General features: G+C 40.0%; 1 protein-coding gene across 1 annotated transcript; it reads left to right on the forward strand.

Moving 5' to 3' along the window:
- Positions 1-278: 278 nt before the first annotated feature.
- arntl2 (aryl hydrocarbon receptor nuclear translocator-like 2) lies at positions 279-18882 on the forward strand. Its single transcript, XM_036585433.1, is given in 17 exon segments — positions 279-553; positions 11611-11740; positions 12067-12120; positions 12207-12248; positions 13155-13312; positions 13424-13503; positions 13822-13914; positions 14170-14287; positions 14473-14619; positions 15398-15638; positions 15951-16057; positions 16502-16652; positions 16871-16937; positions 17179-17321; positions 17432-17522; positions 17621-17720; positions 17852-18882. Coding segments are annotated over 17 exon segments (1932 nt in total). The 5' UTR covers positions 279-495; the 3' UTR covers positions 18004-18882.
- Positions 18883-18955: the final 73 nt, after the last annotated feature.

Here is an 18955-nt window from a genome sequence, read left to right on the forward strand (position 1 = left end):
TTAGAAGGCGAGCGCGCCGCGCGCCGGCCTGCCAATCAGCGGGCAGAAATGCACGCACTCGCTAAGCGTTCTACTTAGAACACAAGCACGCATATTGGACCGCGGCCCAATGACCGCATTTTTCTCTGCTTGCATAACATATCGCGTGACTTCGAGGGGTGAGTAACGTGAGGGGAAGCGCGGGGAGGGGAGGCGGCGTTCATGGCGGTAGGAGGAGACACGTCGTCGTCTTCCGCGTTTTCCCGGATCTCCACCTCTGCGTGTCCTGATTACGCCGCGCACCGCGCTCGCACGTTTCTGTGCTCAGCCCTGTCCCCCCTCCTCCCGACTCACTTAGTTGAAAGGAGAAAAAAAAATAATAAAGTCAATTATACAACGTTTTGCTGTCCACCCCCGCCTCCCCCTCTCACCTCTCTCTCCCTCTCCAGCCGTTACTACCCGCCGCCTTTCTCCACATGCGGTGGAGTGCTGGGCCCCGGCGGACCGGCTCCAGCCATGTCGGCGAGCAATGCAGCGGCTGGCGGCGGTGACAGACCGACGGGGGAAGAGACAGGTAAGACTGCCGGACAGCGAGGGTGGACGGTGAGTGAGTGTGTGTCCTGGGCTGGAGCAGCAGAGAGACCCTTCGGTCAGTGTGTGTGTGTGTGTGACGGAGGAGAGGGAGCTGCCGGTGCTCTGCGCTCTCGCCTCCGCGGACTCGCGTTCACAGCGAAACTAGGTCAGTAGTTCAGTAGAGCAAACTCTGATAGTCGAAGATTTCGCGCTGGACGTTGCCGGCAGAACCGGCTCCGCTGGCCCGTTTTGGACACCGGGCTATGAGCAACACGTTGCTGTGATGAATTTAAAGCCCCCTCGGCCCCTCGGCCGTGTGACCGAGCATTTCGGATTGAATGTTGTCTGAATTTGCGTTTGTTTGTTCGGCGAGGCCCGACAATGAAGTGACTGAAGTGGCTATGCTAACAGAATTATCGTGTCGAGGGGCTGGTAACTGTGTCTTTTGGGGGTTAGCAGCCGAACCCAGCCGAATTTTTGTGTGAAAATGATTCATAAAGAAGCCACTACCGAGTGTGACTGGCTGGAGAGGAGCTCTGCAGTGCCGTGAATAATAACAATGATGATGATGATGATGATATTAATAATAATAGCTCGGCTCGGACCTCAGACCAAAACAGCGGCAGAGTCTCTTCATCACCTCATTAGTAAGCTTAGCATTTTCAGCTGAGTGTCGCCCCGAGGTGTGTGTCGGTTCGGCCCGTTTCCGAGTGAATCGCCGCGGGTTGGTCTCCGCCGTTACTCAGTGAAAGGGGATGTTGTTTATTAACCTTTGATATCGGTCCGTAACCTACATCGGCTCCGCGGTCTTACGAAACGTGCGGCTGATGTTTGGCTGCTGGTTTCGTCTTTAAACAGCTCGAAGTGAACTTACACACACCGACATGTAGGATATGCGGGCCTGTAGAAGTTATCAGTCACTAACGGCTCAAAGTAAATCCTCTCTGTTGTGGTTAATCAGATGTCAGCGGCTGTGGAGAAATAGGTGAAGTAAACTCAGTTGGAGCAGAGTCTCTTTGGCAAAGCCAGGTTTATTTTCATCCTGTATGAAGTTGAGAAAATAAGAAAGACCGGCTCATTGTTGTTGTGGTAGGAGGTGTGATTAGTAGCGTGTGGGTAAATATAGTGCCATTCAGATGGGGCTGTTCTTTCTGTTCTTGATCAGAAACGAAACGACTAAAACGTGAAAAATGTCAGATCTGATCTCGGTGCAGGTGCCTGATGTGCCAGCTTCGTTTTCCGTCGTATCCGCTTGTAACGGTGCCATATCTGCTGTGCATTTAGTGCGTAAACGGGATCCTGCACTGTGCCGGTTGTATAATATCTAGGTCAAACTCGGCACCCTTGTAGGCCATCGCCGTGATGCCCTCCTCATCTTCAGCGTCGGAAACCGAGCCTTCACGTTCCGCCGAAAACCTGCTCAGGAAAACGGCTTTAGAGACGCGTTTAAACGTCTCTCACGAGTGTTTATTCGTTTTAACAGCAGTCGGCTGTTAAGGCACGGAAGCTGTGTGGTGAACCCTTGAGAAATGCAGTGCTGTAAACGTGGCGGAGGGGAAAGAGGGGTCTGCTCTCAGCCTTCAGAGGGGCCAACAGGACCCACATATTCATAGAAACACTTAATTTTACTTGTCAAGTCTAAAGCTTTACCCAAAGCACATTTTCACTGTAGTTTAAATCGATATTAAGGAAAGATGTCGTGCCACTAGTAGAGAGATAAACATTTGTCATGACTGCCGTGTGGAGTGGGGCTCAGAGTAACACACAGACTGAATCTCCCTCGCTCTCTATTTAGAGTTCAAAAGCCTTTTGTGCCTCTTTAGAGTTTTTTAGGCTGCAAATTGAATTTTGACCTTTAACTGTCTTAATTTCATCAGATTTTTTTTTAAAGAAATAGCTGAAATGACTAACATGGGCATGTTTTTTTGAGCTCCTGTGGAGGCGTAATATAGCATAGTGGGAAAAAGCTCCAGTGAAACACGTCTGTGGCACTGTCTGCATGTTCACAAGTTCACTGTTTTTGAGAAGATATGCTGTCCGTGCTCTGGACACAATCAGGATTTTAAGATATTTCTGTTGGTTATGCTTCCCCCCAGAGAAAACTTGTCGGTGCTTTGTCTTTTGTACCCGGTCAGAGCAGAGCAGAGAGTTTTCAACACCAGATTTTTACAATCACTTAATCAGTCAGTAAACAAACACAATAACATGACAGACCTCAAAATGTTCATTGCCCTAGTCCTTTGGTTCTTGTGCCAAGAGAAGCCTGCTTTATTATTAAGAGTGTTAGAGATGCAGTGATACGGCATTCATTTTCTTTTTCTTTTAACATTTTTTTCTGTTTTTTTTTTTGTACCTATTATTTCTATAACTTTAACTTTTAAATAGAGTTATAAAGAAGGGGAAAAGCAGTACAGATACAATAGTGTATAGTGAACAAAACCTTTCCAAAATGAAAATTTTACAGGAGAAGGAAAAACCGTAATGTAAGTCAGTGGAACCAGACATTTTTCAGAGTCATTTTAGGCCATTTCTTTTGATCCATTCATCAAGAAATTTGGATGTCAAATTATGTCAAAAACTGAAAAACAACAAAAAATGAGATACAGAGTTTTGTTCTGACAGCATCTCTCTCTCTCTCTCTCTCTCTCTGTGTGTGTGTGTGTATGTATGCTTAAACTGTATGTTAGAAGAGCAATGTTTTGTTTTGGTTAAAATATTTAAAGTGAAGAAAATTAGTAAATGGAAGTCTTGTAAATGGAAAGTACACAATAAAATTGTGTCTCAGTTTAAATGGGAGAGCTTGCCTTCTGCTGTTTTATGTTTGTGGGGTAAGAAATTCTGAAACCTTCTGTAACTAACTACAGAAATACCTTTTGTTTAGCTTCACAGGAGGATTTTCTTTTATCTTTCAGCATTAAGTGAATGTTCAGCGCCTGAATTTTCTGTAAACCAGCGCTCTTGTATTATTAGGTTAGTAAATCATTTGCACGTATATGTGTTTAAGTGAATAATTTAATGCAGAAAACAGAAGAGAAAACATATTATTTGAATGCCGCAGGCTCCTTGTACCCACCTCGGAGTAATTGGCACTGTAAAGGTCATAAATTTAAAGGGAAAGTTTGTATCAAAAGTAGGTCAATGGAATGGGGGTATATTACTACTTTTTTGCATGTGTGTATTTTTAGCAGCTTGCTGTTGCCTCACCGTCTGCTTTGCTCCGCGTGAGCACATGCTGATGGATAGAGTTGAAGGACAGGTTGGCACAACATGATCACAGACTGCAGGGAGTCCACACACTGTCCACCAGTTATTTCTTAAAGGCATTAAAGCAAAGGCCCTGGTTCATTAAGGTTCAAGTTTGTTCCAGACCCACTTTGTTTAAAGTTGTTTCAGGTGTCAGCTGATCTGCTTTTGGGGGGAAAAATATAGTCACTTGACCTGTGGTGTTCTTTTACCTCCACACATACTTCTGTGTGTGTAGGACGGTCAGAGGGTTCAGTGATGGGTGTGTTTCTTTGAAGTATGGAGGAAAATAGTGCTGTTGAATTCCCAAGATGGCAGCCTTTAGTGGGTTGCGTTTGTGCTGTACTTGAATGTAAAGGATAGTATACATAAAAGACTCTGTGTCCTGGTCATGAAAGATTAAAGGTATGAATTGAGACAGCAGAGGAGATATTTTATGTTATTCTTTGTCTACCAGAATAGACGTGAACTATATATACATTGATGCTGCTGTGTGTATATTTTCTAGACCTTAAGTGCGTGGAAATCATATTATGGCTAATGCCGAACAATAAGACAGGAAATTGAGTTACAGAATACACGCTCTATATTTGGCTCGTTATTTTCCTGTCTCGTGCTGAACATCTGAAACCTTGAAATCTCTATTCACCAAGACTGTGATTTTAGCAGGACTGAAATTTTTTTTTTTTGGGTCGATGTTGCAATTTGAAAGTGCAATTTTCCAGTTCCAGGAGCTGTAATTTTAATTACAGGCTATATTATCAACAACATTGTTTTCAGTTTCAGTTGAGTAAGTAATTTAACCCAACAACCTGGAGATTAACTGCCCGTAGGTGATGCACCATGTCCAGTGTTCAAGCCTCAAGGCAGAAAAAGTGGATATGTTAATATTCTGGGCAAGTGTGTGTGTGTGTGTGTGCGCGTCGCTGCTGTCAGAACAAAACCTTATGTCTTCGTTTTTGTCGTTTTTCAGTTTTTGACATAATTTGAAAATGCCTGTTGCCCTTTACATTGTGTGTAAATTTCATGATGAAAAGACCAAAAGAAATGGCCAAAAATTACTTGGAAAAAAGTCTGGTTCCATTGACTTACATTAAAAGTAAAGAAGGTTTTTTAATTCTGTAAAGTTACCATTTTGGAGATACAAGGTTTTCTTCCAACAAAATTTTATATAATTTTATATGTATAGTTCTGGCCACGCAAGCTGATTGGTTGAGAAGTGTTCTAATTTAGATTTTTTTGCCATAACATCACGTTTTTTTCACAAACACTATCACTCCACTGATATGCCGTTGCTAAACAACGACTTTGACAGCTGTAGAAGACGCTCAAGCCATCTGAGCGTTTTTACTTACTTTGTGCACAAACAGAAAATGGATACTTTTAAGATCACATTCAACCGACAACTGATTTGGTCAGACTCTGAAGATGAGACTACACTAAATTCTCGTGCCTGCGACTAAATCACAGCTGTGATGTTATTTCGCGATAACACACTCCCTCTCATGTTCTATTGCTTAAATATATAATATATATATCCACACACACACACATGCACACACACCACGATTTAAAATGCAGTCGGTTGAGCAAGTTTATTTTTACCCACATACTTCAGTGCCTCACATCATTAAAGGTGCTCTGTGTAAAAGATTAAACAGTGCTGCCGTCAGTGTGGTAGTAAAACATCCTGTTGGTGAATATTTTAAAAAATTAACATTTTTGGCAAAACCAGCTTGGATGTCAAACTCACGAGTGTTGGTTTAATGTTTACCACCAGAGTTTTGTGTTGTGATTAAGTCAAATTCTAAAGTAAAAGTGGAAAATGTAGCTTTTTAGTGGAGTATAATAAGTTGCATGTTGTATCCAAGTAAATGCATTAGTGGTTGGGTTTTCTCTGAACAGGCTTGCATGCTTCGTAACATTAACTTATGGAGCAGCGTGTCAGATAGTTGTTACGTCAGCGACATGGACATGGAGTGATCTGCTTTCAAAGAGTAAGTGCCTAAAAAAAATTGGAGCAGCAGAAGCAGTAAATTGGCTAGGACATGCATAAAGTAGTGCCAACATCGAGCTAGGTCATGGAAAATAGCCTTTGCTCCATACAACTTGAAAGTTATGAAAAGAGTCCCACTTTTCTGCATTATCACAGATTCTTTTTAGAGCAATCTCCTCTATCCCCTTTTTTTGGTCAGAGCTTTCTCATGGTCTGTAAGAGCTGTCTGAACTTGTGCCAGGCACTGTTCACAGGTCATTCAGCCCCAACAAGAATCCCACCCTTATTAATTTTACGGAATGGCCAGTTTTCAAAACTGGGATGGATTATATTTAACTGCACGCTCCATTTTGACAATTAGTATGTTCTGAAAATCAGTACTATGTAGTGTACCTAAACTCCCAGAAAACTGGCCGCTGGGGTGCACTGATATGAGAACTTTGGGGCAATGCCAATATCCTATATTTTTCCCTGTCTGTATATGTACATATACACATTTATAGAATGTAGAAATTGGAAGTAAATCTTGCTGGGTTAGCATTTATTATTGTTACAAATATTGGAAAATTAATGACATGCAGAGATTTAAGCACACTAGCTCAGTGTTGCCTAAACATTGTGCTCTTGTGGAGAATGATGAATACATTATTAAATGAAGGTTTGAAATATAGGTCAAATCTAAACATCTGACTGATGTTGATTTTTTTTAAGCAAATACTTACAGGGAGCATAATAAAGTGCTTAAAAGATATGATTATCACATGGGTTTTCTGTTAAAATTTATGAAAAATATAATTGCCTACTTAACAGTAGTATTTTGCCTTAAATCTTTGGAAGCTGCTTTGTGCACAGTCTTAATCTAAACCATTTAAATGTTTTTGATGATTCCTTTTACCCCTGTCCTTTTGATTTAATTTAGAAAAAATGCATTCTATCCATGACTTACTGAAAAAGTTAATGAAAATGGAAATTATGCTATATTCGTTGATGTGAAGCATTATGTCGATAGTTGGACATATACGAACCTGTATTTGTAGAACAGTTGTTATTTCTTGCATGTATGTACATAAAAAAATTAAAGTCAAATGAGTGAATGTATCTTTAGCAAAGGAGCTGACTTTTAGAGACTAAAATGCAAAGCGTTAGCCTGTAAAATGCTAACTAATTGTTAATATATGTGTCACTAATATGAGTTGATATATGCTGTTTGTTTGATATATCCTGGAAAATATCTCTGTTCATTGTTCAGTCAGTTATCAGCAGAACAGCTCTCTCTCGAGTGAATGACGTCACTCAGTTATCATCGTGTGACAGCGCTAAAATGCAGGTCATATGTGTGTAAGTGACTTCGCTAACTGGGAGAGAGGGAGAGGTAGATCATTGCAAGGTGTGGTCACAACATCCCCTTGTAAAGCCCAATAATCCTGCTACACATCTTCACTCCAGAGCCCAGGATTAAAAATCAGGTTGTTGCTGATCTGTTAATGACTATTTAGGTCACTGGGCCTGTGGAACAGTTTTAAATATAGGAGCCAGGGACGTGAGCTGGGTTTGGCCTGGCCCGTTCCATTGTCGCATGAGTTTGGCCGCTCTGTTGTGTACACACATGCGCCCGCACACACACGTGTGCACATAGCCCTGGAGATGTGTAGGAGTAGTTCAGGGGCAAATCAACATGCTTAGGGGCTTAGAACAACAGCTGCCACCTGGCTACTCACACAGACCAGGTGAATCTCTTTATGAATGGGATTGGAGGCTCAGAGTGTTTTACTGAATGGCCGTGTCATGCAAGGTGCAATGTGTAATTGTTGTTGGCCGCTTTATTGTAAGAATCCTCTAGAAGAGACTTAAACTTCTGAACATGATGCTTTTCCTCCAAGTTGGCATAGCAAGCTCAAGGAATCTTTTATGGCAGAAAATGCATAAATGTATGTGTTTCTTACTGTTAGAGAGACTGTAGGAGAATTTAAAATGTTTAAAACATCATCCAAACTGCTAAGCTTTGCCAGTTCATCAAGAAGGTAAATTATAGGTGGTTTTCAAAATTTTACACAAGTTTGATCCTGACAACCCTACTCATGCCATTATATTAAAAAAAAAGCATGATCTGAATCAGCCAAGATGGGAAGATTGGCAGATTCTTGCTCCAAACATATGAAATATGAATTTTGGTAACCTGTCTTGCAATTTTATAATGTAAATAATGTGAGTCAGGTAAGTGTTTAGCTGTGTTTAAATGCTGCTGTTAGACCTGTATAAATTATATAATTGTGTATAACTCCTTGTGCTAAATAGGTAGTGGCCCTCTTTCAAAAGATTTATTTGATTTAAGTTATTTAAATAAGAAACTGTTTTTGTTTAAGAATTAAAAATGTCAATTTGGCTCAATAAAGAACAAAATATTACTCATATTCTGACTTTGGCTAATAAAGTTTTTTTTTCCTTTCGTGTTAAAAGAAAAATTTGAATATTGACCAATTGGGCTGTAAATAAATTGGAAGCAGCCATAAAAATTCATGATCAGTGCATCCCTAATGAAGGTTGTTTATGAAATCTATGTAATACTGAAGCTTTATTAAGCCTGTGACTGTGTAATAATGTTCTGGTCTCACCTCTGTTATCGTCTTTACAGCCTAAAGCTTAAATAGAGAGAAGAAGCTAATGATTTGTTAAAGTAGAGCAAGAGCTTGCATTTACTGTCATTAGGTCCTGTTAGCACTGAAGGCCGTTGGTCAGGCAGCAAATTATCTTTTATTTGCAGTGCTGTCTGGAGTAATGAGTAAAGAACAGCAAAAAGAGAACATGAAAGAGTATTAAAGCCTCTTGTTGAACTAGGTTGGCCATACTGTGATAACAGTCCTCTAAACACAGAAAGGTAACCTAGATGTGCTTACGAAGTGTGTGTGAAATGACCACTTCTTATATGAACATCTTCATCCATGTTCAAGTGTCGCCTTTTAAGGTCCACGTGCAAAACTGGGTTTCTAGGTTTTAAGACTTCGTATTAAATTTAATCGTCACATTTCATAAGTATTTCGTTGTCTGTTATTTAGACCTGCAGTTGTGAAGCGTTCTTCTTTTTTTGGGGATGTTTTTGGAGAACTTCATGGTCTTTGTGTACATGCTTGCATTTCAACCATGCCCTGGTTCCAGTAGTGGGAACAGGTGTAGGAGCAGTTTAAGTTCTCTTCAGCACATTCTTTGTTAGGCTAGACAAATTTGGGTAATCTTTTAAATGTATTTTACATTCCTTTTCAAGTCAACCTGAAATCAAAATGGACCTTTTTTTAAGTTGTTAGTTCATATCTTTTGTTTATTTTAAGCACATTCCATTGCCATATGATTCAAAATACAAAAAAATGTAATTCTCTGTATTCTTTGATCGAAGTGTAGTGACTATTTGCCTGAATCTAAATGCCTTTTGATGTTTGGTTGTGTCACTGTGTACCATCAACAGGAAAAAATTATATTAACCAATAAAATCTTAGCATGTTTTTCTCCACCCTCCCACTATCCTGACAAATCATAGAGCGAAAACACCTGTAGTCGCCTTCACTTCTGGCTGCAAATACATGCAACTCCATGTAACCTCCTCGCTTTAATCTCTTGTTTTGTTTTTTGGACCAGTTGTAAAAAATACTCACTATATCAAGAGTTATTTCAGTTCATGTCAACATTAGTGAGGTAGTTCATATATCTGGCAATATCTGCACTGTTTTCTAAGGTTTTCCGCCATGCTGTGGTGCTGTGAGACGAGCCAGCTAATGATGGATTGACATGCACAGGTTTATTTTACCTATATTTATTAACATATTTTTACCAATACTTATTAACATATTTATTGCTGAAGTCTTTTTTTCTCTTGCTCTTAAGTAGCCTCCCATGTCTTAAAAAACACATTAAAATCATGCTTTCAACAAATAATGAGTCATGTTTCAGAAATTATAGAAAAATGTTGTATAACTTTTTTTGTAGAATCTTTGACAGTTTTTTTTTCTGCAAAACAGATTCTGAAGGATTCTGATTTCCTATCCACACCGACTGTAAAGAGAATATACAGTACTGTGCAAGCATCAGAGACCACCCTTCATTTATTTAATTACCTGCAAAATGGCCATTTAGTACAAGGAGATATTTCTGAGGACATTGGACATAAGGCGAAAGTCAAAGGATATAAGTAAAAAAGCAGGAGTTTCCAAAAGCAGAATTTATTTAAATAAATGAAAAAATATGTGAGAAGACAACTCAGTGCTGTTGGTCTGAAAGGATGTGCAGCCGTCAAGAAGCTGAGAAACAGGAAACGAAAGGTGCTGGTGTTCTTAAAACAATGGACTGACCACCCCAGAGTCCAGACCTCAACATCATTAGATGTGTTTGGGATTACTTGGATTGTAAAAAGCAGAAAATTCAACTTCTGAGAGGTGTGGAAAAATGTCCCTGTAGATTTCTTTGGAAAAACTGAAAGCAAGTCTCCTGAAAAGAATGGAAGCTGTTGTAAAGGCAAAGGATGGACACACTAAATACTGAAAGTCATATTAAATTGTTGATGCTGGAGTATAATTTTCTTCCAAATGTGTGTTGTTTTTTTTGTTTTTTTTTCTTTTTTTCCCTGAAAATGAAAAACTTGTACTATTGGCTGTTTTGACAAGAAATTAAATAAATGAAAAGTGGTCTCTGAGTTTTGCACAGCACTGTATGCACATACATACTCGAATGCAAACATGTCATACAGCATGGAGCTGTGTGTTTTAACCAAATATCAGGCGTAAGCAGATGAAACCACTTTATGCAGACCCATTTTAGAGCATGTTCATTAGAGCTTTGCTGACCTAGCATTTATGAACAGTTAAAGCTCTGTCTGGAGAAAGATATAATAACATAAACATCTGTCTAAATTGAAGTAGCCTTTTCGTCAGAAACATTCATTTTTCCATCAAGTCTCCTAAAGATTTAGGGTGTGTAGACCTGGCAGGTTTGGTTCAATTAAAGTGAACGCTGATGCGGTTGCGCTGTTAGTGCGGTTCATTCATTATCCAAACTCTGTTGTGCACCAAATAAACAGACCGAGTCTTTCTAAGCATGTCTGTCTCACTTTAAAATGAATTCTGGGGGGTTGTTTGACGTATAAACGCAATACAGACCGAAGACATCTAAACGGACCAAGGAGAGAACGAACCATCTCTGCAGAGCTTCTTTTGTATAAGGATGAGTTTCTGATGATGTTTTGACATGTGCATGTGTTCTGTCATCTCTTCATTAGCTCTGAATCGGTAATTACTGCATGGATAGTTTTGGTTTTGAACCAAGGCTGAGGCACATTTGAAGTCATTATAAATCACTCAATATACATATTTGACTGCACACATAAATGAGGTGTATTTATGTGCCAAGGTTTCTCTTTGTTGTAAAAGCAGCCACTCAATGCTGTGTTACAGGGATTTCGATCTGATTTGTGATGTGCAAAACCGCAGTAACGCAGGGACTCTTGTGGCTTATCGCTCTAATATCACAAGACAGATAAAACAAAACATAAATATAACCAAACAGCCCGGATAGAACAAAGAACATGATTCAGAAAGTTCGATGGACGTTATTGCAGTTATTGTACATCATGAAATTTGCGCAGTCAGTTGTTGCGTTTTACTCGTGATGTTGGATCACATCTTTTGGTTCGAAGAAAAATGTCAGCGTGAACGCTAAGCAGACTAGGACTGAATTACAACGTGTTATTTTCTTCTTTGGTCTGGAAGAAGGGAACTGAACTACATGTATAACGTACCCTTAAATTCTCTCTTCGTGGGTGGTTGGTTGTGTTTCAGGGGATGCGTTGGAGGGCAGACTCCAGAGTCACTCTGTCTCCATTTCCAGTCTGGTGACCCCCCCTTCAGCCGCTGGCATGGCTTCTGGCATGGAGCTGCCGAGGAAACGAAAGGGCAGCATGGACAACAAGTGAGTGCGTGTTTTTATTTGTTTACGTGTGTATATTTGATATATTTTATCATGTATAAAGGTGACCTCAATAGTGAGAGTTTCTGTTTTAAAGAGAATGAAAAGTAAATCTGAATGAAATGTATTGTACTTTAGAGTTGCTGTGTTTTCTGTATGACTGAAATCTTCTCCTCTGTTTTTTATTTTTTTCTCCCTGTCCTGGTTTTCTGAATTAGAGCAGAACATGCAGAATGCTAAGAAATGTGTGTGGTTTGTATTAGTGCTCGGAGAGTGAAGCCTAGCCTCTTTTTTCGGCTTTGTTAATCACTAAACCACTTTGTTTCCAGGGAAACAAAATCTGCATCGATGCTGGATGAAGATATGGAGGATGAACATGAAAGGTACTCTGTCTGTGATGACATTCGAAATGTCTCTCTTATGTGCTTCTACTCTTGTTTTTAACATCCTGGAGTGTTTTTGCTTTTAGGTCAGAAGGGGATGATCAACATGTGAAAATTAAGTGTTTCAGGTACTAAAACAATTCATGTTTTTTTTTTTAATGATGTTGGCATCTGATCTGATGTTTAATGTAAGCTGCCTTAATGCTTGTGTGGGGAACATAATATCTGTTACAGAGCTCAATGCATGCATAATTAAATAAATAAATATGTACAGTACTGTGCAAAAGTCCTCTCTTGCTTCAGATAGGAAAAAAACAACTTATGTTTCTGTCCGTCCTTCCACTGTGAGGAGACAACTCAACGCTGTGGGTATGAAAGGGTGTGTAGCTGTCAAGATGTCATTACTGAGAAAAAGAAATAGACAAATAAGAAAATGTCTAAGCTTCTAAGACTGAACTTTGGAGGTGTGGAAAAATATCCCTGCAGATTTGTTTGGAAAAACTGAAAGCATGTCTCCCAAAAAAGAATGAAAGCAGTGAAGGGGAAAAAAGAGGACAAACTAAATATGGAAAGACATATATTTATTTGTTTAGGCTTTTGTGTAGTTTTCTCTCATATACACATTCTCTGCTTTTTCCTGATTCTTAATTGCAGTTTTGACTGGAAATCAAGTAAATGAAGGGCGGTCTCTGACTTTTGCACAGTACTACATATTTTCTACTTTCGTGTGTGTGTAAAATGTGGCTCTTTAGCAGACTGTTGATATGAGATTTAAAAAGAGTGATGTATTAGATTTAACACATTTGTTTTACATTAGCACATCTCACATTAATGCTCTAAATGGCAACTGTTTTGCTATTTCACATTGACACAATTAGTATTGCTTGTCATACACATTTACATTTTCAGCTTTTAAGCAGGACAGGTCAGGATAGTGGGGCTTCATGTCTTCCATGAATTTCATGCAGTTAAATCAAGTGAGATGTTACTTGTCTACATCATTTTTTTGTGTTAAACAACTTCCCTACTTGTAGGGAACCTCACAGCCAAATTGAGAAAAGGCGACGGGACAAGATGAATAACCTGATTGATGAGCTGTCGGCAATGATTCCCACCTGTAACCCAATGTCCCGCAAGCTCGACAAACTCACTGTGCTGCGCATGGCTGTGCAACACCTCAAATCACTCAAAGGTAGGTTATTCACAGACGCATATGCCTACACTAATAAATCGCTCTGCTTTTAAAATCTAGACCTAAGAGCAATGCATCATTTCCTGACTGCAGATTTTCTTGTTTCGCCAGGTGCAACCAGCTCCTTTGCAGAAGCCAATTACAAGCCTTCATTCCTCCCGGATGATGAACTCAAGCACCTTGTCCTCAGGGTAATCCTGCAATATGTACTGCAGCTGGTCCAGTACGGCTGTGTAAAGCCTACCTCTCTGAATGAAAGCACACAAAGCTTTACAGCTACTGAATGCCAAGATCAGTTCAAACAATGCCAAGTATATATTTAGAGACAAGTGTAACAGACAGGCTCTGAAATACAAGATGTGTTTTAAACAGCACTTACAGCAAATTTCTTCTCTATTTTTTTGTCCATTTTTAGTGCATTGTGTAAACTGTGTCTTCTTAGCAGTGGAATTGCTCTTTCTCTCTGTATGTTTTTCATTCCTTTGACCTTCAGTGATCTTGTTGCCTAGGCTGCTGATGGATTTCTCTTTGTGGTTGGCTGTGACAGAGGGAAAATAGTCTTTGTTTCAGAGTCTGTCTCGAAGATACTTAACTACAGTCGGGTGAGCAGTTTTCCTTCATACAAAAAATCTTATTTATTTATTTATTTATTTATTTATTCGTTCCATAGAGGTTGTGTTATTCTGTAATTAGGCATAGGGCTTACTGTCCTGGACGTTTACGGTCCCATTCACTTTCTTTAGGTTTGCTTTGTGAACAGTCTGTAAACATCTGAGAACAGTACATTTTGTTGTTCATGGATTGGGGATGTTTATTGGGCAGACTTTGGCTCATTTAAATGTTATTTTGCTTCTTAGCCAGAGCTGATTGGTCAGAGCTTGTTTGACTATGTTCACCCCAAGGACATCGGAAAAGTAAAGGAGCAGCTTTCGGCCTCTGAACTCTACCCACGGGAACGCCTTATAGACGCCAAAAGTAAACACTCTAAACTAGAGCTGATTCAGCTTTCGGGATTTTTTTTTGTGTTCAGTTTACGGTCAACAACTGTGCGTTAATGATTAATGTCTGTAAGCTATATATTTGTAAGCTGTATATATATCTGTAAAATATATAAAATAATCTCTACCACTTGCTTGTGTGACTGTGAATCTCTTCTGTAGCGGGACTGCAGGTGCAGGCAGATTTGCCTGTGGGAGCCGCTCGGCTCTGCTCAGGGGCTCGCCGCTCCTTCTTCTGCCGAATGAAGTACAACAAAGTCACTGTTAAAGAAGAAAAGGACTTCCAGGCGGGCTCTTCCAAAAAGAAAGGTAAGTAGCACAAACTTATGCCTTAAGGTCCAGGAATACCAATTACAGTTGAAGTCCCCCAGAGAGCTCTGGCTCTTGTGCAGTGTAACATTTACTTTTCTGCATTATGCAAAGAAACAAAAATAATTGGGTAAAGTGCCCAAATTTTCTTCAGCAGAAAATAGTTGTTTAACCAGAACAATTACATACATTAGTCTTGTGATTCTTACAGGCACAAAATTCTCAGATTTATGAAATTTTCTGATGTTTCTGAACATAATTTGGCACTGGTCTCAAACCCTGGGTTAGTTTTACGTTAGTGAGGTACTACAATCAGGGATGCACATTGATATTGGAATCAATTTGGTATTGATGGATATTTGCTAAAAAAAAAAATGATCAGCATCAGACAGATTTAGATTTGACTGATTTAACTGATACTTGATGTATTTCTTACACTCTGAAAAAGCACAATGTTTAGGCGACACTGGTCTACTGTACTGAAATATATACGGTTTATATATTTTATTGCATTTATACTCTACAGAAATAAATGTTACATTTTTCTGTGATGCTAATCAATGTGGATTTGGTCCTAATGTCTATATTTTATAAATTTGGTAGTAGACCCAGCCATGTGCCATGTTGTTACTGTTATTGAGTGTTGTGCCTCCCCTAGTTATTGGTTATAAAAGCTTTGTAAAAGTAATCCAGCTAAAATAAGACTTCATTTGTGGTGGCACAGCCCCCACTGTGTGATGACTTTTTTTTCCCTCCCCCTTTCTTTCTCCTGTCTCAGAATCTCAGCGATATTGCACGGTTCACTGCACCGGCTACATGCGCACCTGGCCCACCAGCCAGCTTGGCACAGAGGGTGAGGCTGAGGCCGACAAAGACAGCTCGCACTTCAGCTGCCTGGTGGCCATAGGTCGTGTGCACCCCCACACCGTCCCCCAGGCCAACGGAGAGGTCAAGGTCAAGCCCACAGAGTTTGTCACTCGCTGTGCCATGGATGGCAAATTCACCTTTGTGGATCAACGGTATACAGATGGAGTTTCATGTTTCCAAAACACATTGTAACTTCCTTGTCTTAATACCTCTTTTAAATTTAGGCATTGTGGTTTGGAAACAGTAGATCAACACAGGACCTTCAGTCTATTTGGAACAAACGCCTTTTGACACAATGAGGAACTAAATGAGTTTTTGCAGCTTAGTTTTTTATATATAGATTGGAGAGTGAACAGTATGTTTTGAAACATGTAGCAATGTTTACATACTGAATCACAAAACTATGTCAAAGTTCAGTTTTCCGTAGTATAGTTCTTTAAATACAGTAACCTACCCGTTTACAGAGCCACCACCGTTCTTGGCTACCTGCCTCAGGAGCTGCTAGGCACATCCTGCTATGAATACTTCCATCAAGACGACCTGCCTCATTTGGCAGAGAGACATCGAAAAGGTGAGCGATCAGAGTTCAGCACTGAGTGGACTCCGGACTGCAATAGAATATTCTCACCAAAAACACTAACACAAGTAATAGTCAGTGAAAGCCACGATGACCTCTAATTCGTTTGATGAAAATCACATCATGCTAATTGGGGCTGCTGGCATTTGACTGGTAATGTTGGCTTTAAATTTGATTTGGGTCAAGCTTTTCTGAGAAATCAAGCAAGTTGCTGTTGTAGATTATTTGGCAAGTGGCATCTGCGTGTGCCACCTGCACAGGCCAAATCCTCATCAGCGATCAGTTGTTTATGTAGTTGGCTCCAGTTGAACAGAGTAAGTCTACTTTATTGCCTTGGGCGTGTTTGCTTTGTCAGTGTTCCTGTTTCTAACATTAGAAACTATTGACTTGTTACTTATATGTAAATGGGTGGCTCTACCTGTCCCTTTTTCTTTGCAGTGCTGAGAAGTAAAGAGAAGATTGAGACAAATTGCTACAAGTTTAAAACGAAATACGGCTCTTTTGTCACCTTGCAAAGTCAGTGGTTTAGTTTTATAAATCCCTGGACCAAAGAAGTAGAATACATAGTGTCAACAAACACAGTCATATCGTAAGTACAAATATCTCATCCTTTCTTCTGAAGGCCATGTATATATCTATTTGAACATGCTGAAGTTTAGTCTCACATATGCTACACCTCTGTGTTGGAGGTGAATAGTGAACGTGTAGTGAACGCGTAGTGAACGTGTAGTGAACATCACATCAGCTGTTCTTCCTGAACATTGAGATGATAACAGTTTGTTGTTTAATGCTTGTGTTTTCATATAGTGGTAAGAGTAATCCAGGTGGATCAGGGGACAAGTCAGAACAGCCTGTTGATTCCAAGGCCCTGAAGGTGATCACTTTGTTTAGATTGGTATTGCATTTATTTGATGATTCAATCTATAAAGAACGTTCTAAAGCTAAGAGATATGATCCTGTTTAATAATGTTGTGTAAAAATGATGTGGATCTAAGAAATATTTGGAGTTAAAAGTCGAATACAAGTTTGACACCATTTGTATGTAACTCTCAACTCCAAATAATATTTTCATTATAATTAAGGAAAACTGTTTGACTGTTTTGGTCCTCTTGAAGTGAATCTCTACTGTTTTCACCTCATCAGATGATGGTAAGAAGTCCCTACCCATCATCCCAGGGATCTCCAATGCCTCAGGCACAATGATATATGCTGGAAGCATTGGGACCCAAATTGCTAATGAGCTATTAGACTTCAATAGGTAAGACTTGGACTACCAGTATTTTAGCAAGTGTTTCTATGATGTACTAGAAATGCTAGGACAGTGGATGTAAAATAAAATGCATGTGATTTTTGCTAAATTGTCCTTAGGATGAACTCCTCCCCATCCAGTGGCAATGCCAGCCCCTTCAGTCTGCTTCAGGACAAGTCTCCACTGGCCCTCACGCAAGCTAGCAGCAATGTGAGTCAGTCTTACAACCATATTCATGTTTGAGGTCGAGCTTGGGTGTGAGACGGGTTTCGTGGTGGCCTAATTCTATGCTTTTCTTTGTTGTCAAGGTGCCAAATGGGGAAGCAACAGATGTGGAGATCCCCGGCAAATCGAGTTCGGAGGATGACGCACGAAGCGGACCCTTTGCAACAGGCGAAAATGTCTTGGGTACCTGCTGTTCCGTTGTATCAGTTTAGAGTTTATCTTTTAGCTTTGTTTATTGTAGTGAAGTAATTCATTTTTCCATTCCACAAGACTTGAAAGGACATATTTGTCTTTGGTTTTTGTCTTTGCTGCAGAGGGAAGCTCTCAGTTGGATCTTGAGGGGGTTCCAGGGCTGGGAAGCCTGAGCAGTGACGAAGCTGCAATGGCCGTCATAATGAGCCTGCTGGAGACTGACGCCAACTTGGGCGAGGCTGTGGACTTTGACGAGATGCATTGGTCTCTCTAACCTCACGGCTCCAATGTCTTTCTATTTTTCTTTTTCTTTCTTTTTTTTTTTTTCTTTTTTGGAAAAAAAAAACTTTTTATTTCATGATGGTCTTTTGTTTTTAAAACAAACCTTCCATTGCTGGCAGATCATCTACATTCTCTGGCTTCTAGACATTTTTAATTTATGCTCTTGTGAAAGACACAGCAAGTCCTCCGATGATTCCTCAGTGGAAGTGAATGGGATCCACAGTAAAGGACACCTCCAAACTCTCATGTTATCCTTTTTTCTTATTCTCTGTCTATCTTCCAGCAGGATGATCAGCAAGGGTCTGCTTGAGGAAGCTGAGTACCTTAAGCAACAAGACCAGATTTTATTGGTCTGCTGTGCATTTCTCTTCTCTGAGGACGCAGATTGAGGGACAATTGTTGGCCCCACTCTCCTGTGCTGAGAAAAGCATGCCTCAGCCAAGCCATAAAGCAAGTACCCAAACAGTCCACTGTTCTTCAGTGGATGAAGGGACTTTTTTTGTAATGTCCTTAGATGTTCTTCACTTGAACTATGTATGGAGCTTTTTAAGGCAAAACCGCACTGAAAATTTTTAACAGGATTCCTACATCTTTAAGGAGTCAAGGGAAGCCTGACAGTTATTGCTCTTGTAAGCAGAAAAAGTATGTTTTGTGCTGAACCAGAACAACATGGGGATGAAGAGGCAGGCTTGTGGTCATTTGTCAAATAGAAGGACTTTGCAGGGAGATCTGAATTGGCATTGGGGCCTGAATACTTTCCCCCCACCTCCTTTGGTCTCAAAACCTGTGAACTTTTGTTTTATTTGACCTTGGTTTATACTTGCACATCTGCATTCAGTGGTGTTTTTTAAAAGCTAGTGAATGGGGTCTAGGCTGAGTGATTGAGGCTGCCATACCATGAAGGTCTCTTTCCAGAAACACTGATGAAACAATAAGTGAAAAGC

The sequence above is a fragment of the Colossoma macropomum genome, unplaced genomic scaffold, assembly GCF_904425465.1.
Source record: "Colossoma macropomum unplaced genomic scaffold, Colossoma_macropomum, whole genome shotgun sequence".
Classification (NCBI taxonomy): domain Eukaryota; kingdom Metazoa; phylum Chordata; class Actinopteri; order Characiformes; family Serrasalmidae; genus Colossoma; species Colossoma macropomum.